Source organism: Oncorhynchus masou, chromosome 9 (assembly GCF_036934945.1).
Source record: "Oncorhynchus masou masou isolate Uvic2021 chromosome 9, UVic_Omas_1.1, whole genome shotgun sequence".
Classification (NCBI taxonomy): Eukaryota; Metazoa; Chordata; class Actinopteri; order Salmoniformes; family Salmonidae; genus Oncorhynchus; species Oncorhynchus masou.
Genome location: NC_088220.1, coordinates 72,568,587 through 72,595,514, shown reverse-complemented (window position 1 = coordinate 72,595,514; position 26,928 = coordinate 72,568,587). Strand labels below are relative to the sequence as shown.

Below are 26,928 nucleotides of genomic sequence, written 5' to 3'. Positions count from 1 at the left end.
AAGCATGGAGGAGGAGGTGTTATGGTGTGGGGGTGCTTTGCTGGTGACACTTTCTGTTATTTATTTAGAATTCAAGGCACACTTAACCAGCATGGCTACCACATCATTCTGCAGCGATACGCCATCCCATCCGGTTTGCACTTAGTGGGACTATCATTTGTTTTTCAACAGGACAATGACCCAGCACACCTCCAGGCTGTGTAAGGGCTATTTTACCAAGACGGAGAGTGATGGAGTGCAGCATCAGATGACCTGGCCTCCACAATCCCCCAACCTCAACCCAATTGAGATGGTTTGGGATGAGTCAGACCGCAGAGTGAAGGAAAAGTAACCAAGTGCTAAGCATATGTGGGAACTCCTTCAAGACTGTTGGAAAAGCATTCCAGATGAAGCTGGTTGAGAGAATGCCAAGAGTGTGCAAAGCTGTCAAGGCAAATGGGGGCTATTTAAAGAATCTCAAATATAAAACATATTTTGGTATGTTTAACACTTTTGGTTACTACATGATTTCACATGTGCTATTTCATAGTTTAGATGGCTTCACTATTATTCTACAATGTAGAAAATAGTAAAAATAAAGAAAAACCCTTGAATGAGTTGGTGTTCTAAAACTTTCGACCGGTAGTGTATGCTACTAGTTTATTCACAAACCTGTTGCGGGCTGAGGACGGTAAACCGACTGTCTGGTGGTGTCTAAAACGCAAACACGCGATACAGATTTGGAAACATATGTAACTTAACAGTAAGAAATAATTTATTTTAAAAAACAAAAAAGGTATAGTTTCTACACACTTTCATAGGGTTAGAGTGCCCACGGCCATATTTCCATGTTACAGTGCTTGTGTATGGAAGACAGATGGAAGACAGAAGCGAGCACCTACGCTAATGAGCTATTTAGCCTGCTCCGAACACCTGTGTGTAATGGAATACTGTCGGCTGCAACTGTGGTAAAGCAGGTTAAAACAGTAGGTAAGGTACGTGTATATTTTGCATTTGTGAAATTATTTTGATGTGATATGAAAGTAGAGGCCTTTATGTTCTCAAACGTTTAAACAGGGCGTCAGGATTGTAGTTCACATGAAACCAGCTGTCCTCCATACCATCAGCGGAGATCCCAAGATTGGGAATGGCTGTAAGCCACCTTGGGCTCCATTGGGTTCTTGAGAGCAATCCCTATCCAAACTCCACTTCCTTTAAGCCTACGTGGTTTCCTCTTTTATGTGGCTACACAGTGTCTGGCTGTGGTCCCTGGTGCAGAGATAATAGATGCCCATAGAGATTCCAGCTTTGATAAGGCTATTCATACACAGTGACTAATTATTCCCCTGATAACCAGTAAATACAGAGAAAGTGTTGTAGGGTCTCACCTCTCTGATGGTCATGTCATCATCCACATCGAAGTCATCCTGAGAGGAGAGGGACAGGAAACAGATCAACACACTTACACTGCAAACACACACCAAAAAGACTTGTGTGCACGCCTGCACACAAACAAGCACAACGTCAAAATGACAGTAAATAACTTGAAATACAAACCCAAGGACACACAGGACACTCATACTACAAATAAAACACGTGTCCATGTCATGGCCACACTGCATTCAAACTGAACACAGTGACAAAATGAAGAGGTGGATGGACAGATGTGACAAGAAACACTAAATGACTAACTACACATACAGTGGGGCAAAAAGGTATTTAGTCAGCCACCAATTGTGCAAGTTCTCCCACTTAAAAAGATGAGAGGCCTGTAATTTTCATCATAGGTACACTTCAACTATGACGGACAAAATTAGAAAAAAAAGAAAATCACATTGTAGGATTTTTAATGAATTTATTTGCAAATTATGTTGGAAAATAAGTATTTGGTCACCTACAAACAAGCAAGATTTCTGGCTCTCACAGACCTGTAACTTCTTCTTTAAGAGGCTCCTCTGTCCTCCACTCGTTACCTGTATTAATGGCACCTGTCCACAACCTCAAACAGTCACACTCCAAACTCCACTATGGCCAAGACCAGTGAGCTGTCAAAGGACACCAGAAACAAAATTGTAGACCTGCACCAGGCTGGGAAGACTGAATCTGCAATAGGTAAGCAGCTTGGTTTGAAGAAATCAACTGTGGGAGCAATTATTAGGAAATGGAAGTCATACAAGACCACTGATAATCTCCCTCGATCTGGGGCTCCACGCAAGATCTCACCCCGTGTGGTCAAAATGATCACAAGGACGGGGAGCAAAAATCCCAGAACCATACGGGGGGACCTAGTGAAAGACCTGCAGAGAGCTGGGACCAAAGTAACAAAGCCTACCATCAGTAACACACTACGCCGCCAGGGACTCAAATCGTGCAGTGTCAGACGTGTCCCCCTGCTTAAGACAGTACATGTCCTGGCCCGTCTGAAGTTTGTTAGAGAGCATTTGGATGATCCAGAATAAGATTGGGAGAATGTCATATGGTCAGATGAAACCAAAATATAACTTTTTGGTAAAAACTCAAATCGTCGTGTTTGGAGGACAAAGAATGCTGAGTTGCATCCAAAAAACACCATACCTACTGTGAAGCATGGGGGTGGAAACATCATGCTTTGGGGCTGTTTTTCTGCAAAGGGACCAGGACGACTGATCTGTGTAAAGGAAAGAATGAATGGGGCCATGTATCGTGAGATTTTGAGTGAAAACCTCCTTCCATCAGCAAGGGCATTGAAGATGAAACGTGGCTGGGTCTTTCAGCATGACAATGGTCCCAAACACACCACCCGGGCAACGAAGGAGTGGCTTCGTAAGAAGCATTTCAAGGTCCTGGAGTGGCCTAGCCAGTCTCCAGATCTCAACCCCATAGAAAATCTTTGGAGGGAGTTGAAAGTCCGTGTTGCCCAGCAACAGCCCCAAAACATCACTGCTCTAGAGGAGATCTGCATGGAGGAATGGGCCAAAATACCAGCAACTGTGTGTGAAAACCTTGTGAAGACTTACAGAAAACGTTTGACCTCATTGCCAACCTCACTGTCATTGTCAACAAAGGGTATATAACAAAGTATTGAGATAAACTTTTGTTATTGACCAAATACTTATATTAAAAACCCTACAATGTGGTTTTCTGAAATGTTTTCCCCTCATTTTGTCTGTCATAGTTGAAATGTACCTATGATGAAAATTACAGGCCTCTCATATTTTTAAGTGGGAGAACTTGCAAAATTGGTGATTGACTAAATACTTTTTTGCCCCACTGTATGACCATGGTGGGGGGGGGGTTGAAAACGTGCTTGAAACAGATAATGGGCTGCATTCATACAGAGCTTTTCACAAGGTCTCAAAGTACAGATGGGATGATTGACACTAATGGATTTGACCATGGAGTGATGATGGCTACAGTTTGGATATGAGCCGGGCGGGCCTGAAAACCTGAGAGAGTTCTACAGTGCTGAGTGGTACTTAAGTGTGTGTGTCAATGTCAAAAGGCGTGTGTAGCGCCCCCTTCAGACAGGATACGTTTTACTGGGGAAGTTGGGAGGCACACTCAGTCTCCCGCAGCTCTAGGGTTTAGGGAATAGAGTGTCATTTGGGATGAGCCCTCAGTCTCCTGCAGCTCTGGGATGCAGTCTGAGTGAGTGTTTGGTGCAAGCTGACACCAACCTGATTCAAACCTGCTTGGGTTTCCAGTTAATGAGCGAGCGGCACGTCGAGACACTTAGAACCCTGCAGACATATCTTAAACGCAGTCCATGACAATCACAACACCACAAAGGGAACTGAAGGCTTTTTCTGGTTAAAAGCCATTATGTGCATGAGCACAAATCACCACATACCTAATTTTTGTTACTTGGCAGGAAGGTTATTATCCCAGCCCTAAAAACCTAGTTTTTTGCGCCAACGGCCAGGTCCTCTGATAATACTTATCCTGTGCGGATCGTCATCCCTGTATTTTGAGGGAAATTACAGAGTTTAAATCAGGTGCTGCACCCAGTTTGGGTAAAAACATGGGAACAAATTGATGCTTAAAACAAAGTGCTATGCACGTAGAGTACAGATGAATGATCCGTTTTGTCACATATCAACTTTCCTAGAGCCATCTTTTAAAAAGATGAAGTGGACGAGATTGTGCCAGTTGATTGGTAAATTGCCAAATCCGCAATTTCAGGAAATCAGGAAATTAAATGTCTGCATAGGTTACAGTAAATGATTCTTATTGATATGTATTATTTGAACTGACGGCCATTAGTCCAATATTAGGATATCCCTAGACATTTGAAATATCTTCACACCTAGAAGAGCCTCCAGCCTTCCATCAAAACTGTCAGCTTTGAATGAGGAAACAAAAAATATTACAGGGGCAGTTTGGCCAAACTAATCCTATCCGAATTGTCCACTGGAAAAACGGACATGCTGAGGTAATAATTACATAACCGATGTAGCACAACTCATTCCACGGGGGCCGAGTGTCTGAGGGTTTTCGCTCCACCATTGTACTTGATTGATGAATTAAGGTCAGTAATTAGTAAGCAATGCCCTTCACCTGGTTGTATAGGACTTAACTGAAAGGAAAAACCAAACACCCGCAAACATTCTGCCCTCCGCGGAATGAGTTTGACATCCCTGTTCTATAGTAATACTAGTCCCGTGCGAATAGGGCTTGTGTGTGAGTTTGGAGTAATAAAGGTGTGTATTTACTGGAAGAGTGTGTTTTCTTTATGAGGGTGAGAATAGCAGTGTGTGTATATTCTTGCGCTTATCCATCTCTGTCTACATCTACACCTGACCCCTCTACCAACCTCAGGCCCCAGCGGTGATGGAAGCCCTGTGCTCATTTATCCACCCGCCTGCAGTGGCTGACCTCCCTGTAACCCTGGCAACGATTGCCTTGGGGCCCGGCCGGTCAAGGCGCTTTCCTTACTGTAGAATTATGCAACAGAAGTCAGCTGTGTCGAGAGTTGACAACACCATCTCCACTCACCACTGACACCAACATGGGCTGACAGTCCTCTAGGACTGCATTTTACAGTCCTGTTTCCACCTGCTATTTACTAGAGTCTCATGAGGTCAATGGGTAATTTTCTGGCACACATTTAGCAGAATTAAACACATTGGTTACTACCATGTAAGTTCAAATAAAATAAAGTGCTACTGATAAACCTGTATACCTCTCCAAAACCAGGGCACAGCACAGATGAGAGGTGTCTATCTAATCACATTCTATTTGTCACATGCACCGAATACAACAGGTGTAGATCTTACTGCGAAATGCTTACTTACAAGCCCTTAACCAACAATGCAGTTCAAGAAACAAGAGTTAAGAAAATATTTGCTAAATAAAAAATGTAATCAAAAAGTAACAAGAAAATTACATAACAACAATGAGGCTATATATAGGGGGTATCGGTTAGTCGATTTGTAAAGTGACTATTCATAGATAATAAACAGTGAGTAGCAGCAGTGTACATTTTTTTAATAATCCGGGGGACAATGTAAATAGTCCAGCTGGACATTTGAATAATTGTTCAGCAGTCTTATGGCTTGGTGGTAGAAGCTGTTAAGGAGCCTTTTGGTCCTAGACTTGGCGCTCCGGTACTGCTTGCCGTGCGGTGTGTGTAGAAAGAACAGTATAATACAGAGATGTAGTTGTTTAATATAGAACAGCTAACACCTGCAGTGTGTTTTGGGGAGAGAGACAGAGCAGGTGAGACTGTGCATGTAAAGTGCATGTAAAGTATGTTGTATGAAGATTAACTAGTCTATTAGGTGAGCAAATATGCAAGGGCCCTTGTGGAGACGCAAGAGTGGGTGTATGAATGTGAGTGTACCAAGGAGACTGTGTGTGTCTGAGTGAGATACAGACAGCGAGTGTGCCTGTGTGTGCGTGTACAGCCCTTCACAGTGAGTGACTGGGAAAGAGGCAGTGTGCTGACAGAGAGTGAAGCTGTATTGCTTGCTGTGCAGCTTCCACAGAGAGCAGCATCCCTCCTCTCCTCTCCTCGCTCCATCCACCCTGTCCCCCAAGCGATCAATCTCTCCCTCTATCCTGTACATCCTGTAGTCAATAAGCCAATCAGAGCCTGGGGTCCGGGTCAGCAGGGAATATGTTGACATAACCACAACTACCCAATCACACATGCCTCCGAGATACACAGTGCAAAAAACATTAGGAACAGCTTCCTAATATTGAGTTGCACCCCTTTTGCCCTCAGAACAGCCTAAATGTGTCAGTGCATAGACTATACACAGTGTCCAAAGCATTCCACAGGGATGTTGACTCCAACACTTCTCACAGTTCTATTAAGTTGGCTGGGTGTCCTTTGGGTGGTGGATCATTCTTGGTACATACGGGAAACTGTTGAGTGTTGATGGATTCAAGTTAAACTGTAGTTTGTTGGTATCCTAGTGAATGATTACTGTGAGTATTAATGGAGTTTAGGCCATGAAACTGTGTGGATGCTCATTTAGAAAGGCTGGCCTAATCAGATAAGAGGACATTTCCTAGGATCAGAGAGCAGGGTCAGGCCCTGGACAATGAAGATGGACAGAGCGTGATTCTGACATCTAGCTAAACAAAGAGTGGACCATGCTATGCTGCTGCTCGTCTCTGTTTATTATCTATGCATATTCACTCTACCTACATGTACATATTACTTCAATTACCTCGACTAACCGTTACCCCGCACATTGACTCTATACCGGTACCCCCTCTATATAGCCTCGCCATTGTTATTTTACTGCTGATCTTTAATTATTTGTTACTTTTATTTTAGGTATTTTTCTTAACTGCATTGTTGGTTAAGAGCTTGTAAGTAAGCATTTCACTGTAAGGTTGTATTCGGCACATGTGACAAATAACATTTAATTTGATTTGATTTGATTCCACAGGGGAGATATGGGAAACTCATTGGGGTCATAAAATTTATAGCTGGGGAGGTGACACCTACGAGAGGGTGGTGACTAAAAGGAGGGAAGAGTAGAAGATGTGTTGTGAACTTTCTAAATGTATGCACTCAGCTGATGGCATCCTTGGTATTAAACACTTGAAACTTCGAGCTTTTGGTCTCAATTCCTTATTGCAAAGAGGCAACAATAGCATTTTTATATTTAACAGCGTGAAAACCCAGCAGTGTTACAGTTCTTGAAACACTCAAATTTGTGCACCTGGGACCTACTACAATAGCCTGTTCAAAGGCACAAATATTTTGTCTTGCCCATTCACCCTCTGAATGGCACACATACACAATCCATATCTCAGTTGTCTCAAGGCTTAAAAATCTTTCTTGAACCGGTCTCCTTCCCTTCATCTACACTGATTGAAGTGAATTTAACAGGTAACATCTCCCTCTCTCCCTTCCTCTTGATCTATCTATTGATTGATCTTTCTGCATCTGTGTGTGTCTGTCTCTTAATCTAATCTAAGTCCTCTACTCCTTCGCTCAGTGTCTTGACCTATAGTGTTGGTCCACTGAAATCCACACGTCAAACTACTCAACAGGCTTCAATTCAGGGCCAGCCAAGAATGTAACAGGCACACTCGCTGATAACGCTATTCCACGTGTGGTTCTAAAGGCAGCCGCTCAGTGACGTATTGTCTGGTCTGCTCTCGTCAAGAGGAGGAGAGAATTAATGAGAAAACACTCATCTCTGAAAGGCCAGCATCATTTCTCTGGGATGGAATACTCATGTCATTTACCCTGCATCAATATTTCACACTGGAAACAGAAAGCGGTAGGAAGGAGGGGAGGGTGGGAAGGCAGGAAAGAAGGTAGACCGAAGGGAGAGGAAGGAGGAGGTGGGAAGAAAGAAGAATAGTAATGCAGAGCGTTATAGAAAGAGGAGAAACTAGTGATTTGGAGAGAGGAAAAGGAGGCTGTAAACTGCAGCTCAAGGGGAGAAAGAGAAGTAAGAACTGGATTTATTTTAGATACGGGGGTGTAGTATAGACAGAAGTCTTGGGAAAATATTTTAATACATTTGTTTGTTCATAATTTATGTTTAGGGCCTCTGTGGACAAATGGATTCTGAGTATACACACACTCCCTCTTGAAAACTAATACCTAGAATCAACACTAAGAACACCCTAGCATAAAACACAAACACCCACATCAAAGATTTATAATGACTAATATGCCTCTATTTAATTTCAAATCAAATTGTATTTGTCACATGCGCCAAATACAACAGGTGTAGCCCTTACAATGCTTACTTACAAGCCCTTAACCAACAATGCAGCGCAAGAAAGAGATACAAAAATATTTACTAAATAAACCTAAGTGAAAAAAAAGAAAGAAAATAAATCAAAACAGTAACACAAGAAAACTACATAACAATAACGAGGCTATATACAAGGCGTAATGGTACCGAGTCAATGTGCGGGGGCACATGCTAGTCGAGGTAATTTGTAAAGTGACTATGCATAGATAATAAACAGTGAATAGCAGCAGTGAAAAGGGGGGGGGGGGTCAATGTAAATAGTCCGGGTGGCCATTTGATTAATTGTTCAGCAGTCTTATGGCTTGGGGGTATACGCTGTTAAGGAGCCAGGCCCGCTTGTCATGTGTTAGCAGAGAGAACAGTCTAGGACTTGGGTGGCTGGAGTCTGACAATTGTTTTATATACCACCTAGTATGTAGGTCCTGGATGTCAGGAAGCTTGGCCCCAGTGATGTACTGGGCCATACGCACTACCCTCTGTATCTCCTTATGATCAGATGCCCAATGATGCAACCGGTCAGTATGCTCTTGATGGTGCAGCTGTAGAACTTTGAGGATCTTGGGAACCATGACAAATCTTTTCAGTCTCCTGAGGGGGAAAAGGCATTGTCGTGCCCTCTTCACAACTGTCTTGGTGTTTTTGGACCATGATAGTTCGTTGGTGATGTGGACACCAAGGAACTTGAAACTCCCGACCCACTCCATTTCAGCCCCGTCGATGTTAAAATGTGGGCCTGTTCGGCCCTCCTTTTCCTATAGTACACGATCAGTTCCTTTCTCTTGCTCACGTTTAGGGAGAGGCAGTTGTCCTGGCACCACACTTCCAGGTCTCGGATCTCCTCCCTATAGGCTGTTTCATCGTTGTCGGGGATCAGGCTACCACTATTGTGTCGTCAACAAACTTAATGATGGCGTTGGAGTCGTGCTTGGCCATGCAGTCGTGTGTGAACAGGGAGTACAGGAATAGACAAAGCACGCAACCCGGCCACAGTGTTTAGGATCAGCGTGGCAGATGTGTTGTTGCCTACCCTTACCACCTGGTGCCGGCCTGTCAGGAAGTCCAGGATCCAGTTGCAGAGGGAGGTGTTCAGTCCCAGGGTCCTTAGCATATTAGTGAAGAGCTTTGTGAGCACTATGGTGTTGAATGCTGAACTGTAGTCAATGAACAGCATTCTCACATAGGTGTTCCTTTTGTCCAGGTGGGAAATGACAGTGTGGAGTGCGATTGAGACACCTGTGGATCTGTTGCGGCGGTATGTGAATTGGAGTGGGTCTAGAGTTTCCAGCATGATGGGGTTGACGTGAGCCATGAACAGCCTTTCAACAGGGCGGTAATCATTTAGGCAGGTTACTTAAGCTTATGGTGGTCTGTTTGTCGGTATTACAGACTCGGTCAGGGAGAAGTTGAAAATGTCAGTGAAGACACTTGACAGTTGATCCGCGCATGTACTGAGTACACATCCTGGTAATCCGTCTGGCCCCACAGCTTTGTGACTGTTGACCTGTTTAATAAAGGTCTTGCTCACATCGGCTACGGAGAGCGTGATCACACAGTCGTCCAAAACAGCTGGTGCTCTCATGAATGCTTCAGTGTTTCTTGCCTCAAAGCAAGCATAAAAAGGCATTTAGCCCATCTGGAAGGCGCGTGCCACTGGACAGCTCACGGCTGCGTTTCCCTTTGTAGTCCGTCAAATTTTTCAAACCCTTCCACAGCCGATGAGTGTCAGAGCCGGTGTAGTAGGATTTAATCTTAGTCCTGTATTGACGCATTGCCTATTTGATGGTTCGTCTGAGGGCATAGCGGGATTTCTTATAATTTTCCGGATTAGTGTCACGCAAACTCTAGCCTTTAGCTCGGGACGGCTGTTGCCTGTAATCCATGGGTTCTGGTTGGGAAATGTACATACGGTCACTGTGTGGATGATGTCATCGATGCACTTATTGATGAAGCCGGTGACTGAAGTGGTGTATTCCTCAATGCCATTGGATTAATCCGGAACATATTCCAGTCTGTTCTAGCAAAACAGTCCTGTTGTATCGCATCTGCGTCATCTGACTACTTCCGTATTGAGCGAGTCACTGGTACTTCCTGTTTTAATTCTTGATTGTAAGCAGGAATCAGGAGGATAGAATTATGGTCAGATTTGCCAAGTGGAGGGCAAGGGAGAGCTTTGTATGCATCTGTGTGTGTGGAGTAAATGTGGTCTAGAGGCCCCCCCCTCCTCGGTTGCACATGTGACATGCTGGTTGAAATTAGGTAAAATGGATGTAAGTTTGCCTGCATTAAAGTCCCCAGACACTAAGATCACCACTTCTGGATGAGCATTTTCTTGTTTGCTAATGACCTTATACAGCTCGTTGAGTGTGGTCTTAGTGCCAGCATAGGTTGTGGTAGTAAATAGACGGCTACAAATAATATAGACAAATAATATAGATGAGAACTCTTGGTAGACAGTGTGGTCTACAGCTTATCAATACCTTTAGACTTCTTTAATATTAGACATCGCGCACCAGCAGTTATTGACAAATAGACACACCCTCACCCCGTCTTACCAGACGTAGCTGATCTGTCCTGCCAATGAACGGAGAAGCCAGCCAGCTCTAGATTATTTGTGTTGTTGTTCAGCCACGTCTCGGTGAAACATAAGATATTACAGTTTTTAATGTCCCATTGGTAGGATAATCTTAAATCGCCCAGTTTGTTTTCCAATGACTGCACGTTGGTCAATAATACGGAGGGAAGTGGTGGTTTACCTACTTGTTGGTGAATTCTTACAAGGTACCCCGCCCTCCATCCCCTTTCCCTCAATCTTTTCATGCTGATGACGGGGATTTGGACCTTGTCTTGACAAAGCAGTATATCCTTTGAGTTGGACTCAAAATTCTTCATCCAGTTCGAGATGAGTAATCGCTGTTCTGATGTCCAGAAGTTATTTTTCGGTCATAAGAGATGGTAGCAGCAACATTATGAACAAAAAATGCAAAAAAAACAGCACAATTAGTTAGGAGCCCGTAAAACGGCAGCCATCCCTTCCGGCGCCATTATATTGCAGCTCACCAAAACATTCAGGGCATCAATACTGTACTAATAGGTTTCGGGCTAGGCACATCATGAATTACTAATATTACACACACAGCCTAGAACAAAAGCAACTTTTTTCTATCGTAAAAATACTCTACTCTTCTAAATGTGTGTGTGTGTAATGTAGACAACAGAATAACTAAGCTGGGTGCTGGTTTCAAGTGAATGAAACCCACGTGATCAAGAGGACAGCAATCAAAAGGTTCAAGGTTAAATTGAGCTTTTGGATGTATGAGTCATACATGTAGCCTATGGATATGAGATAAAACCAATGTTTAATGACATAACCTTCAACTATTTAATTTCCAGATTGCTGTTCCCTTGACTAAAACAATTACCATTATATATATTTTGTAGGGGTGTACATGCTGCATTTTATCATGGTGTTGTATTCATCATTGTTAACTCAGAATTGGGCAGTTGTTTCATTGCAGGACATGCATCACTGTTAGAAAGTAGCAGCGTTGGTAATTCGACAGTATCATGGAATCCTTAGTGGTTGTAATTGTAATGGCTTTGTCATTGAACAGGAGGACAATAACTGCCTGTCTTACCAACCGGATACATCTCTGATTTCTGCTGTCCTCTAACATGTCATATAATAATATATGCCATTTAGGGGACGCTTTCATCCAAAGTTACCTACAATAATGCGTGCATACATTTTACGTATCGGTGGCCCCAGGAATCAAACACACAATCCTAGCAGTGCAAGCATCATGCTGTACCAACTGAGCCACAAGGGACCACACACATGTCACAAATTACCACCTCGCTCTGCTCCCTTCCCTTCCCAATCCAAACCTCACCCCCTTTCCTCTATCCTTAGTACATCTCTTGTCCTCATGACAAATGGTATGAACAACTACAGCAGATTAAAAAGTGGGAGGGGTTTGATTCTGTGGAGGGGCGGACTGAGGAGCGACAGGCCAAACCCACGAACCAGTAGAAGGTCATTGATTGGATGCCTCTAATGAAATGGCTGATGATGGACAGCATGGCAGCATGCTTTGGTTGAACCTCCACATCCCTTAAGTTGACCTCAACTTAACCACACCACCCTGGCCGAGGAAAGACCACATTTGGACCATAGACATAATCTTTTTGGGTTTAGGGTGTCATAGCTAGAGAGATGGTAGAATTCTCATGACCCCAACTGACCTCTTGACCAATCGGTTTGCATTCTGACAATGAGGTCAGAGTTGAACCTACCTAACAGCCAATAAGAACAGGACTAGTGGTCAGAGGTCAGTAATGGTTCACAGACAGGGAGGAGCGTGTTCAACACATTTAGCTCGATGGTACAGATCACAGTCCACAGGCATGGATTATCCCTGCAGCAGATGACGAGTGGTTGATTGGATGGCTGACCAGTTGCTGGGCAGTTTCCTGGGGCATTCCCAGCGTTCTTACCACAACGTATATCCTGACGCGCTTGGGTGGCCTCCTTAACTCAGCAGACGCAGAGCTCAATGCAGTGCCCTTTATGTTGATGTTGACATTGTTGTTCTTCCAGCAGCCAAAGACAAGAACAACGTTAACACAACGCCTCCGCAAAGTGGAGCAAACACTCACCCCACCACTCTAAGAAACAGACACTCAAGTCTCCCAACCCAACTGGTGGTGTGGGGGCATGAGTTGGTGGTGTCACTCAGAAAAAGTGGAGCGCAGGACTGGGCAGGAAGGGGTTGTGTGTAGGAGAGAGTTGGGAGATTCTGAATTTGGAGGAGAGAATCGTATGAGTGTGTAGGAAGTAAGGGTGTGTGTATTAAAACAGGTGTCTCACCTCCAGGCCTTCTGTCTCAGGGTTGACACAGAAGAGATTCTTTAAGGTGTTGCCAGAGTGGTCCTGTGGACCTGAGAAAGGGAGAGAGAGAGACTTTTGAAGTAGCTCTACGTAAATCAAAAATAACTTAGTTGTTTAATCATTCTTTAACCTCTCTGCGCACCGAACGTGTTAGCGGGATTCGACAACATACGGTGATCGCTGCATAAATAGTCATATTAAACATGCATGAAAATACAAGTGTCTCACATGTTTCGAAAGCCTAGAATCTTGCTAATCCAACTGCGTTGTCAGATTTGAAAAAGGATTTACTGCGAAAGAATACGATGCGATTATCTGAGGATAGAGCCCCATACAAAACAACTATTTCAACCAGCACAGGCATATCAAAATCCAACTGCAATAAAATAAATAGTTTACCTTTGACGATCTTCCTCTGTCTGCAATCCCAATGCTCATTGTTACACAATGAATGGTCTTCTGTTTGATAAAATCCATTTTTATAGCCTAACACGAAACATTTTGTGAACCGCTTGTGTCGTGAATTCCGTCTCATTCCATTTTCAACGACACATTCGCTGTAAATACACACACTAAACGTGACTTTTCCAGTCATGTTTGGTTTCATTGCAATCTACTGGTTTGTTTGTAACACAAGCAAACATGATGGGTCATTTTGAGGGACATATTGACGGAAAGAAACCGATTTGAAGACAACAAGTAATGACATTGTGCACCAATGATATGACCGCTGTTTCGTTGATTGACTGTATTTTAAGCCAATGACCACTGATCTTCTTGAAATCTAGCTGGGTAGATAGCCAATGAGCTGAGGTAAACGGCAATATGTAATGTTTATGTGTTGGAAGACCAACCCATGAAGTAAACTCCGGCGTAAATAGGGTTGGAGGACGATTCATTTAGCGATTCCCAAATGGAGGAATATTTTTTGAACGGGGAGGACATCGTTTTGGACTGGTAAGTTCTTCTCATGCTAATGCCGTTGTTTGAAATTAATCATATACAATTTTATTTGTGATTTTTTTTTTTTTAGTAACAATATATAAAAATGTAATGTAATGAAATGTGAGATGCGTGTGTTTGCTGCCCCACCCCACCCCCACATGAAATAGCCTATTTGAGGCTGTTGAGAGGAGGGCAGGCCCACAACAATGGCCAAAGTGAAATGGAGACAGTAGATACAGCTGGTCTGTTGCAATATAATAAAGACAGTAGATCTAGCTGGTCTGTCATAATATAAATGAGACAGTAGATCTAACAGGTCTATAATAATATATTCAACCTTATGTTCCCTGTACTCTATATATATCTGTTTATTATACCTGTTGATACAGGGCTCATATGTGAAACTAATCTAACTGAACATTTTCTTTCACAGTGACACTGACCCCGAATGGGAGCCCCCAGTGCCAAGGTGTCCATCCCCCACTGAAGCTGGTTCATCCAGCTCCTGCCCAAATGTATTTCTGCAGGCATGGATGTGCCTCAGGGCCAAAAGGGCACAGCATGGAGGCATCGCTGTGTTCTTTGCAAGTGAAAGTGTTATTTTGTAAATTTATATATATATTTTCGTTCATGTTTTTCCTCCATTTTTCTTTTTGGGGGGGGGGTGTTAGAACACCATTTTGGTATTTGTATATAGTTATTCCACTCAAAATGTATAACTTCACCAATTTGGCCACTTGGGTACATTTTTGGCTACTTGTGTGGGACACCTGGGTGACTTCATATTAAATGTCATGTAGTACACTCATTTTGGAAGTTATCATTCTGAAACTTTGCACAAGTACTGTTGCCCTCATGTTTTTCACTGAAATTGTCCCCATCATCCTATCTGAATGTTTGTTTTGTCTTGTTCATTTTAAAGATGATGATACAACAATAAAAATTAAAAAACACATGTTTATTTCATTGTATTATCTAAACCAGATTTATTGTGTTATATTCTCCTACATTCAATTCACATTTACACAAACTCCAGAGTGTTTTCTTTCAAATGAAATCAAGAATATGCATATCCTTGGTTCTGAGCCTGAGCTACAGGCAGTTAGATTTGGGTATGTCTTCAGGCGGAAATTGAAAAAGAGTTTAAAGTCTAAGCTGTTTTATGGAATGGATGGATCATTTAGCCATTTGATTTAGAATTTTAGGGAGAAAATAAATACAATTATTTAATCCAATATTGAATTTAGCCATTACTACAATAGCTCAGAGAAACGCACTGAATAACACATTCATAAATGGCAAAAAAAAACAGTAAAAAAATATATCATAAGAAACAAGGTTTTGAAGAGTTTGTCCTATATCTCGGAGATATAAGAAAGCTGAGGATTATAATTATTTTTTAAAACACATATTTAACCCCTTTTTTGGGTAGGCACAACACTACCTTCATCCTTCCATAAAAAAATGTCAACTGGTGCCGGTTACCTTCAGACAAGTCCCGTGACACTTGTCGTAGAGCAAAACGGAGAACACCATCCTTTCCGCATTGGGGTCACATTCGTTTGTATCCAAAACAGCTACAAACAGAAGTTGGCACGTCGACTGTACCGACTTGAGACGAGTACCCTGACACTTGGGGGGGGGTCATAGAGCAGATACCATATTATGTTTGTGAGAGTCTCCCCTTTAAATATAGTGGTCATAATAGTTTGTAGGTCAAACCGTTCGGAAGCTACAGACATTTTCGTGAGAAGACAGATTTTCGGGATGTCTCATCGTCTGACAAACACCGCTCTGTCACCTTTCACCGCGGAAGCGGGATAGTGGATTGAGATGCAGCCAATATCTCTAGTTTAAACTGACAGATTTTAAATGGGGATTTTGTTATTATGTTACTTGTTACCAGTGCATCAATCGACTCTAGGGGGTTAAGGTCTGACCGAGGGTGTGTGTGTTTGTTCTTACTTGTGGGCATGGGTATATCAGGAGGGCGGTCCACCACAGAGGGTCTCTTCAGGGCCGGCTTCAGTGGCTTCATGGAGAGGGTAGGGGTGGAACTGAAGGAAGACTCCTCTGTGGAGATCTACACACACACACTCACGTTACTATACACTCTGAATACATATAATTAATAGTACAGTATATGCTGTACCTACACTACCATTCAAAAGTTTGGGGTCACTTAGATACAATCTTCGGCAAAATCATTCGCAAGGAGATTCCTGAAAAATATTATTTGAAGATGAAAGAAAAGTGTTTATGAAAGAAAAGCAAATGTTTTTTGTCCATTAAAATTACATCAAATTGATCAGAAATACAGTATAGACATTGTGGGTTCGATTACAGGCTCAAAATGGCCAAAAACAAAGAACTTTATTCTGAAACCCGTCAGTCTATTCTTGTTCTGAGAAATTAAGGCTATTCCATGCGAGAAATTGCCAAGAAACTGAAGATCTCGTACAACACTGTGTACTACTACCTTCACAGAAAAGCGCAAACTGGCATTAACCAGAATAGAAAGAGGAGTGGGAGGCCCCGGTGCACAACAGAGCAAGAGGACAAGTACATTAGAGTGTCTAGTTTGAGAAACAGACGCTTCACAAGTCCTCAACTGGCAGCTTCATTAAATAGTACCCGCAAAACACCAGTCTCAACGTCAACAGTGAAGAGGCGTCTCCGGGATGCTGGTCTTCTAGGCAGAGTTCCCCTGTCCAGTGTCTGTGTTATTTTGCCCATCTTAATATTTTATTTTTATTGGTAGGTCGGAGATATGGCTTTTTCTTTGCAACTCTACCTAGAAGGCCAGCATCCCAGAGTCGCCTCTTCACTGTTGACGTTGAGATCAATTATTTTCATTGTGTGAGGTTATTCTTATCCAAACTTGGGAGGTGAATTAATGTTGTGCAGGGTTGTAATTTCTTCTGATTTTTGTTATTTCCTGTTTTACAGCTTCGATGCTCTGGAGCCTGGTGTCGCCAAGGAGCATTTGGACAGTCGGGACCAGGTTTCAGCTGCTGCGCATCCTTCCTCCCATAGATGGCATGCTTGTAAAAGCACCACCTGGACTGGACACAGCTAGCTAAACTATCTTTTTGACAAGATCAGGGAGTTTTGCGACGAAGAAGCTATGGACATGATACGTCCTGCACCAAAGTCAAGAGCAGGACAGAAACAGGCTCTCCGAATATAGATTCCCTTGTTCATGTGTGGTTTGGATGGACCAGTAATCAGTACTATCTGCAGTGCTTCTATTCACAACTCTCTCGAAACACACACTCCATACGTTGCTGCTACTATTATTTTTCTACCCTGCTGCTCAGCCACTAACCCTGATTGCATGCAAATAACTATCTTGTCTATCACTAATATCGTTATTGTTCTTGTACATACTGTAAATGTTATTTATATTGACACTATCTACTTCTGTGTTTGCTACAATGCAAGAAACCATTTGGCTGTACCGTTTACACCTTCTGTAGAGACAATAATTTGCAAATAAATTCATTCAAAATCCTACAATGTGATTTTCTGGATTTGTTTTCTCATTTTGTCTGTCATAGTTGAAATGTACCTATGATGAAAATTACAGGCCTCTCTCATATTTTTAAGTGGGAGAACTTGCACAATTGGTGGCTGACTAAATAATTTTTTGCCCCACTGTATGAGATAGAAGGGGGTTCCATGCAATCATGACTCTGTATAATACTGTACACTTCTTTGAATTTGTTCTGGACCTGGGGACTGTGAAAAGACCCCTGGTGGCATGTCTGGTGTGGTAAATGTGCGTTTCAGTGCTGTGTGTAAGTTGACTATGCAAACATTTTGGAATTTCCAACACATTGTTTCTTATAAAAACAAGAATAAGTCAGTCTTTCCTCAACTCTTAGCCAGGAGAGACTGGCATGCATAGTATTGATATTTGCCCTCTGATTACAATAAAGAGCACAACATGCCACTCTGTTTGGGCCAGATGCTACTTAACTAGGTCCTTCTTTGTAACACTTGAGCATGTGACTGGACAATAATCAAGATAAGATCAAACTAGAGCCTGCAGGACTTGCTTTGTGGAGTCAAAAAAGCAGAGTATCTCTTCATTGTGGACAGGCCTCTTTACAACCACTGAATCAATATGTTTTGACCATGACAGTTTACAAGCTATGGTAAAAACAAGCAATTTAGTCTCCTCAACTTGCTCAACAACTACATCATTCATCATCAGTTTCAGCTGAGGTCTAGAACATAGGGAATGATTTGTACTAGAGGTCGACCGATTAATCGGAATGGCCGATTAATTAGGGCCGATTTCAAGTTTTCATAATCGGAAATCAGTATTTTTGGGCACCAATTTTGCCGATTTTATTTATTATTATTTTTTTTACACCTTTATTTAATCTTTATTTAACTAGGCAAGTCTAGGCAAGTCAGTTAAGAACTCATTCTTATTTTCAATGATGGCCTAGGAACGAGGCAGAACGACAGATTTGTACCTTGTCAGCTCGGGGGATCCAATCTTGCAACCTTACAGTTAACTAGTCCAACGCTATAACCACCTGCCTTATGCGAATGCAATAAGCCAAGGTAAGTTGCTAGCTAGCATTAAACGTATCTTATAAAAAACAATCAATCAACGACTGTCGTTGCTCCAATGTGTACTTAACCATAAACATCAATGCCTTTCTTAAAATCAATACACAAGTATATACTTTTAAACCTGCATATTTAGCTAAAAGAAATCCAGGTTAGCAGGCAATATTAACCAGGTGAAATTGTGTCACTTTTCTTGCAATCATTGCAAGCAGAGTCAGGGAATATGCAACAGTTTGAGCCGCCTGGTGTCAGGATTTGGCCAGGGTTGTTCCGGTTTTTGGTCACTAGATGCCCCCATTGTGCTTTTTGACCTTTTGCTTTCCCTTGATCCCCATTATTATTTGCACCTGTGCCTCGTTTTTTCCCCTGAATGTATTTAAACCCTTAGTTTCCCTCAGTTCTTTGCTCTGTGTTTGTATGTTAGCACCCAGCCCTAGTATTCTGTGTACTCTTGTTGATCCCGGTGGACGCTCTTGTGGAATTCTGTTTTTTGTTCTTGTTTATTTATTTTTGAGTATCTTTTGAGGCTTTTTATGCTTTACCTACCACCTTGTGGATTTACCTTTTTGTCTTGGAGGATTACCTTGTGGATTACCTTGTTCTTGTGGAATTCCTTTTGAGGTTGTGGAGTTACATGTTTTCCTGAAGGACTTCACTTTTTACTTTTTAAATACACCGTCTCAAGTACTGCTGTGTCTGCCTCATCTTCTGGGTTCTGCTGACTATTCGTGGCTCAGTTGCTTAAGTGACTGTTTCTCACTCCGGAGACCCGGGTTCGTAACCGGGTCCTGACAGAAACACTAGAGCCAAAAATGAACCCAGAGGCAGCCAGTTCCCAGGACCTTGTTGCCATGCTGTCCCACCACCAGGAGACTGTCCAACGCCATGAAGCCACCCTGGTTCAGCAAGAGGCCTTAATGGCTAGACGTTCTCATCTTCTGTCGGAGATGCTGACTTCCATAAAGCAGATATCTGATCGACTTACCCCGGCAACAGTTCCCGTCCCAGTACCTCAGATTCACGTACCCATGGCAGTTAACCCCCTGGCTGAACCTCGTCTTCCACCTCCCCAACGGTTCTCAGGTGATCCAAGTGCTTGTAAAGGGTTTCTCACCCAATGTTCTCTCTCCTTCGAGCTGCAACCCTTGTCTTTTCCCACCGACCGGTCTAAGATCGCATATATCATCACCCTGCTGTCAGAAAAAGCCCTAGCCTGGGCTACTGCTGTGTGGGATGCCCATAGTTCCTGCTGTGCCAGCTACTCTGCCTTTGCTGAGGAATTCAAACGAGTGTTTCAAGGCCCAAGCAGTGGTCCTGATTCAGCCAAACAGCTCCTGACTCTCCACCAAGGTCGGCGCAGCGTGACGGACTATGCCATCCAGTTCCGCACGGTGGCAGCAGCGAGTGGCTGGAACAACGAGGCGCTCACGGTGTGCTTTCTGAAAGGCCTTTCTGACACTATCCAAGATGAACTGGCCACTCGGGAACCACCGGACAATCTCGAGTCCCTGATCAAGTTGGCCTCACGCATTGACCAGCGTCTGAGAGAGAGAGAACTCAACCGTAGACCTCTAGCCCCTATCAGTCCCAGCTCCGAGTCCCCACCTTTATCCTCGCTGGCTCCACCGGAACCAATGCAGATTGGACGCATCTCCCAGGCTGAGAGAGACCGCCGGATGAGGGAGCGAAGCTGTCTATATTGCGGCAAACCGGGCCATTTCCGTTCCACGTGTCCCGGGCTCCAGGGAAACGCTCTGTCCCGTACAGACCGGGAGGAACTGTAACGGGAAACATAACCTCCTCCCATCCGTCCAACTCCCGTCTGCTCATTCCAGTCACCCTTTGCTGGGACAACCACAAGCTTCACCTTCAAGCCTTGGTAGACTCTGGAGCCGCAGGTAACTTCATGGATGGTGTCTGGGCGAAGGAGAATGGCGTTCCCTCTGAACCTCTAAGTGACCCCATGAGGGTTACTACATTGGATGGAAGCCCTTTGGGATCTGGACTTGTCACTCATGTCACTACCTCCTTGCGACTTTCAGTTTCACAACACCAGGAATTGATGAACTTTCATTTGATCTCCTGTTCCGAGTTCCCTCTCGTCCTTGGATACCCCTGGCTTCACAGCCATAACCCTCACATCGACTGGTCTGTGGGCACTATCAAGCAGTGGGGTCCTACGTGCCAAGCTACTTGTATTTTCCCGAATTCCCCGAGTTCTACTCCCTAGTCTTTAGAATCCATCGACCTGACCCGAGTTCCCGAGTGTTACCATGACCTCAAACTGGTGTTTAGCAAACAGAGGGCCACCATGCTACCACCCCATAGACCTTATGATTGCCCCATCGACCTGTTTCCGGGCACTTGCCCCCCCAGGGGTCGGATCTTTTCCCTATCTCCACCCGAACGAGCTGCTATGGATACCTACATCAAGGACGCTCTGGAAGCAGGCCTCATGTGTCCATCCACCTCCCGGCGGGAGCAGGGTTTTTCTTTGTGGCCAAGAAAGACGGTGGATTACGTCCCTGCATCGACTACCGGGGACTCAATGCCATAACCGTCCGTAACCGTTACCCGCTACCCCTTATGGCCACAGCCTTCGAGCTGCTCCAGGAAGCAGTTGTTTTCACTAAGCTTGACCTGCGGAACGCATACCATCTTGTGCGGATCAGACCTGGTGACGAGTGGAAGACCGCTTCAACACGCCTACTGGTCACTATGAATACTTGGTGATGCCCTTCGGCCTGACCAACGCCCCAGCGGTGTTCCAAGCGCTCATAAACGATGTGCTTAGGGATATGCTTAACATATTTGTTTTCGTTTACTTGGATGACATCCTCATCTTTTCGAGCTCCCTTCAAGAACACACAAAGCATGTCAGACAAGTACTCAAACGCCTCCTAGACAGCCATCTGTACGTTAAGCCGGAAATGTGAATTCCATTCATCCCGAGTACAATTCCTGGGATTTGTAGTGGAACCCGGTCGAGTCCAAATGGACCCCAGGAAGGTAGGGGCGGTAGCGGATTGGCCCACTCCCAAATCCATTAAGGAATTTCAGCGTTTCCTGGGCTTCACAAACTTTTACCGCAAGTTCATCAAGAACTTCAGCTTGGTGGCAGCCCCTCTCTCAGCTTTAACCAAGGGTGGCAATGCAAGGTTTTTGTGGGGAAGAGAAGCTGAGACGGCCTTCCAAGGACTCAAGCAGCGCGTCCTCTCTGCTCCCATCCTGATACTACCGACTACGGATGAACCGTTTGTGGTGGAGGTAGACGATCAGAGGTTGGTGTTGGAGCTGTCCTGTCTCAGAGGGGTGAAGACAAGAAGCTTCATCCGTGCGCTTTCTTCTCACACCGGCTTACCCCGGCTGAGAGGAACTACGATGTGGGGGATCGTGAACTCCTAGCGGTTAAGATGGCATTGAAGGAATGGAGACACAGGCTCGAGGGGGCTTCTCACCCGTTTCAAGTGCTTACGGACCACAAAAATCTGGAGTATATCCAGCAGGCGAAGCGGTTGAACTCTAGACAAGCTAGATGGTCTCTCTTCTTCAGTCGATTCCAGTTTATCCTCACCTATCGGCCCGGGTCGAAGAATCTCAAACCGGATGCCCTGTCCCGAGTCTACGCTCCTGCCATTCGAGATGACACGGACATGCCTGTCCTTCCTGCTGCTAAGATCGTCGCTCCGATCTCGTGGCGGGTTGAGGATACCGTGAGACGAGCTCAAGCTATCGAACCGGACCCGAAAGGAGGTCCTGCCAATCGGTTGTTTGTCCCCAAGGCAGTGAGGACTCAGGTCCTTCTGTGGGGGCACTCCTCTCGCCTCACCTGTCACCCGGGCGTAGGTCGCACCTTGGAGTTCATCCAGCGTAAGTTCTGGTGGCCTACCATAAGAGAAGACGTTGCCACCTTCGTCAATGCCTGCCCCGTGTGCTGCCAGGGCAAATCTTCTCACCTCCGCCCTCAAGGACTCCTTCACCCTTTACCTGTTCCCCACAGACCCTGGTCCCATATCTCATTGGACTTTATTACTGGCCTTCCTCCATCCCATGGCAATACTACTATCCTAGTCATAATCGCCAGGTTCGTCCCTCTGACTAAGTTACCTTCTGCCAAGGAAACGGCTGAGTTGGTAATTAATCATGTGTTTCGAGTCTTCGGCATTCCTCAAGATATGGTTTCTGACAGAGGTCCCCAGTTCGCCTCAAGGTTTTGGAAGGCCTTCTGCCAACTCATGGGAGCTTCTGCCAGTCTATCTTCAGGGTACCATCCGGAGTCAAACGGCCAAAAAGAGAGGATGAATCAAGAGCTGGAAACCACCCTCCGATGTATGACTCGTAACAACCCGTCCACATGGTCGTCCTTTATTGTTTGGGCCGAATACGCGCACAACACCTTGCGCTCCTCCTCCACTGGTATGTCCCCGCACGAGTGTCAGTTTGGCTATGCCCCTCCATTGTTCCCGGACCAGGAGGCAGAAGTCAGAGTGCCTTCAGCCTTGAAGTTCGTCAGACGCTGTCGGCTTATGTGGAGGAAGACCCGTCTTAATCTTATGCGTTCCTCACAGAGGTACCAACAACAAGCCAACAGACGTCGCCGTCCCGGGCCTACCCTGCGCCCCGGCCAGAGAGTCTGGCTCTCCACAAGAGACTTACCACTACTGGTGGAGTCTCGCAAGCTGTCCCAAAGATACATCGGTCCCTTTAAGGTTGCCAGGAGAGTTAACCCAGTTTTTTATCGCCTACACTTACCCAGATCCCTTAAGATTAATCCCACGTTTCACATTTCCTTATTAAAACCTGTTGTTTTTTCTCCCCTTGTCCCGGCAGACAGACCTCCCCTCCGCCTCGTGTCATTGGAGGCCAGCCGGCTTATACCGTCCATCGGATACTGGATTCCCGCCGGGTGCAGCGGTCCTGGCAGTATCTGGTGGACTGGGAAGGCTACGGTCCCGAGGAGCGCTCCTGGGTTCCTGCCAAAGACATAATGGACCCTGACCTCATTCGTCAGTTCAGGGCCCTCCACCCCGAGAGAGCTGGTAGGAACGTCAGGAGCCGTTCCTAGGGGGGATTCTGTCAGGATTTGGCCAGGGTTGTTCCGGTTTTTGGTCACTAGATGCCCCCATTGTGCTTTTTGACCTTTGCTTTCCCTTGATCCCCATTATTATTTGCACCTGTGCCTCGTTTTTTCCCTGATTGTATTTAAACCCTTAGTTTCCCTCAGTTCTTTGCTCTGTGTTTGTATGTTAGCACCCAGCCCTAGTATTCTGTGTACTCTTGTTGATCCCGGTGGACGCTCTTGTGGAATTCTGTTTTTTGTTCTTGTTTATTTATTTTTGAGTATCTTTTGAGGCTTTTTATGCTTTACCTACCACCTTGTGGATTTACCTTTTGTCTTGGAGGATTACCTTGTGGATTACCTTGTTCTTGTGGAATTCCTTTTGAGGTTGTGGAGTTACATGTTTTCCTGAAGGACTTCACTTTTTACTTTATTAAATACACCGTCTCAAGTACTGCTGTGTCTGCCTCATCTTCTGGGTTCTGCTGACTAATCGTGGCTCTGTTGGTTAAGTGACTGTTTCTCACTCCGGAGACCCGGGTTCGTAACCGGGTCCTGACACCTGGCTCTTTGCGAACTAACTTGCCAGAATTCTACGTAATTATGACATAACATTGAAGGTTGTGCAATGTAACAGGAATATTTAGACTCATGGATGCCACCCGTTAGATAAAATACGGAACGGAATAAGCGTTTTGTTTTCGAGGTGATAGGTCAAATCCAGAAACTAAGGTTCGTATTTCTGTGTGTTTATTATAGTTAAGTCTATGATTTGATATTTGATAGAGCAGTCTGACTGAGGGGTGGTCGGCAGCAGCAGGCTCGTAATAGTCAAAGGTATATGGTTTAGAGAGAAATAGTCGACGCGTTATAATTCCTATAATAACTTGCGGCTGAACTTGAAAGGGGTTCCTTCGTTATTTTACCGTTTATGTCTTCCATAGAGAATGACTTGATCTACTTCAAATAAGGTCTGTGTTTCGTGCAGGCTTAAACCGCATCGGTGTTTTGATACCCGTGTAAATCTGACTAGGATAAGGTAACATTTGTCAACATATTTTCATAAATCCACTCTACAAAAGAAATGATTGTTGCTTATATTTAGCCAATATTGATCAGTTACCTTGTCCTATGGATATCTACACAGTTATAAAATTGGCAAGGTGGTGTAAGCCTACACGAAACACAGACCTTATTTTACATGAATATAAAAATATCCTATGGAATAAATAAATGAAGGAACCGCTTTTCAGATTTTGCTAGAAGGTGTCATGGGAATTATGACTCACACTTTGGTAGTCAATTCCTACCATGTCCATTATTAAAATATGATTTCCTGCATATAGAAATTACAGTTTTTGTTTTCAACATTCATCACAGGTAACTTAAACTCTATTTTTATTCAAACAGTTGAGAGTATTTGTCTCCGAAGCAGACTCTTCAGTATCATTGTTACTTCAGAGCTGTGGTGTGTGTTTTACAGATGGCAGAGAAAAGCAGAGCACCAGTGTGGGACTATTACATGGATTTGGCACCAAGGTGTCTTATTTGTGATAAGGATGTAAGCATGGGGTCAGCAACAGCTAAATCAAAAAATACCCGTGGAATCACCTTAAGAACACCCATCCAAAAGCCCATATGTATTATATTAAGTTAAACTAAAAGTGTTCATTCAAGATTGTTGCAATTGTCATTATTACAAAAATATATATATATATATATATATATATATATATATATTTGTTGTTTTTAAAGCAGTCGATTAAATCGGTATCGGCTTTTTTTGTCCTCAAATAATCGGTCGACCTCTAATTTGTACCAACTACAATGCTCTTAGTTTTAGAGATGTTCAGGGCCAGTTTATTACTAACCACACATTTCAAAAATGACTGCAACTCCTTGTTAAGGTCATCAGTGACTTCATTAACTGTGGTTGTTGATGGGTATAGGGTGGAATCATCAGCATACATGGACACACAGGCTGTTTAATGCCAATGGCAGGTCATTGATGAAAATAGAAAAGAGTAGCGGGCTTAGAGTACTTCCCTGCGGTATACCACACTACATGTTTGACAGAGAAGCTTCCATTAAAGGAAAACACTATATATACACACACACACCCCTTCAAAATAAGTGGATTTAACTATTTTAGCCATACCCGTTGCTGACAGGTGTATAAAATTTTTGCACAAAGCCCTGCAATCTCCATAGACAAAAACAGTTGCAGTAGAATAGCCTTACTGAAGAGCTCAGTGACTTTCAACGTAGGATACTATAGGATAGGATACTACAATTCCAACAAGTCAGTCAAATTTATGCCCTGCTAGAGCTGCCTCGGTCATCTGTAAGTGCTGTTATTGCGAAGTGGAAACTTTTAGGAGCAACAACGGCTCAGCCGCGAAGTGGTAGGCCACACAAGCTCACAGAACGGGACCGCCGAGTGCTGAAGTGCATAGCGCGTAAAAATCGCCTGTCCTCAGTTGCAACACTCACTACCGAGTTCCAAACTGCCTTTGGAAGCAACTTCAGCAGAAGAGCTGTTAAATCGGGAGCTTCCTGAAATGGGTTACCATGGCCGAACAGCCGCACACAAGCCTAAAATCACCATGCGCAATGTCAAGCATCGGCAGAGTGGTGTAAAGTCCGCCACCATTGGTCTCAGTGGAAACGCATTCTCTGGAGTGATGAATCACGTTTGGTGGATGTCAGGAATACGCTACCGTCCCCAATACATAATGCCAACTGTAAAGTTTGGTAGAGGATGAATAATGGTCTGGGGCATTTTTCATGGTTTGCCTAGGCCCCTTAGTTCCAGTGAGGGGAAAACTTAATGCTACAGCATACAATTACATTCTAGATGATTCTGTGCTTTCAACTTTGTGGAAACAGTTTGGGGAAAGCATTTTCCTATTTCAGCATGACAAAGCCCCTGTGCACAAGGCGAGGTCCATACAGAAATGGTTTGTCGTGATCAATGTGGAAGAACTTGACTGGCCTGCACAGAGCCATAACCTCAACCCCATCGAACACCTTTAGTGTGAGAAGGTGAAAAGCCTTCCCAGAAGGGTGTGGTGGATGGAGGGGTGGGGGGGGGGTCAACTCCATATTAATGCACCTGATTTTGGAATTAGATGTTTGACGAGCAGGTGTCCACACATTTGGTCATGTGGTGTACCTCTGAATCCACAATATGGCAGAGGTTTAAAAGCCATAACACATAAGTTCTCTCAACAACAGGTTATGGTCAATAATATTAAAGG

The 26,928-nt window shown here is 44.1% G+C and overlaps 1 protein-coding gene across 1 annotated transcript in view; it reads right to left on the bottom strand.

The window, feature by feature from the left end:
• The window catches only part of LOC135546596 (chloride channel protein 2-like), a 228,100-nt gene that overhangs the window by 15,207 nt on the left and 185,965 nt on the right, over nucleotides 1–26,928 (bottom strand). The window contains 3 exon segments of the mRNA XM_064975159.1: nucleotides 1,368–1,406; nucleotides 13,057–13,127; nucleotides 15,988–16,105. Coding sequence (XP_064831231.1) covers nucleotides 1,368–1,406; nucleotides 13,057–13,127; nucleotides 15,988–16,105 — 228 coding nt within the window.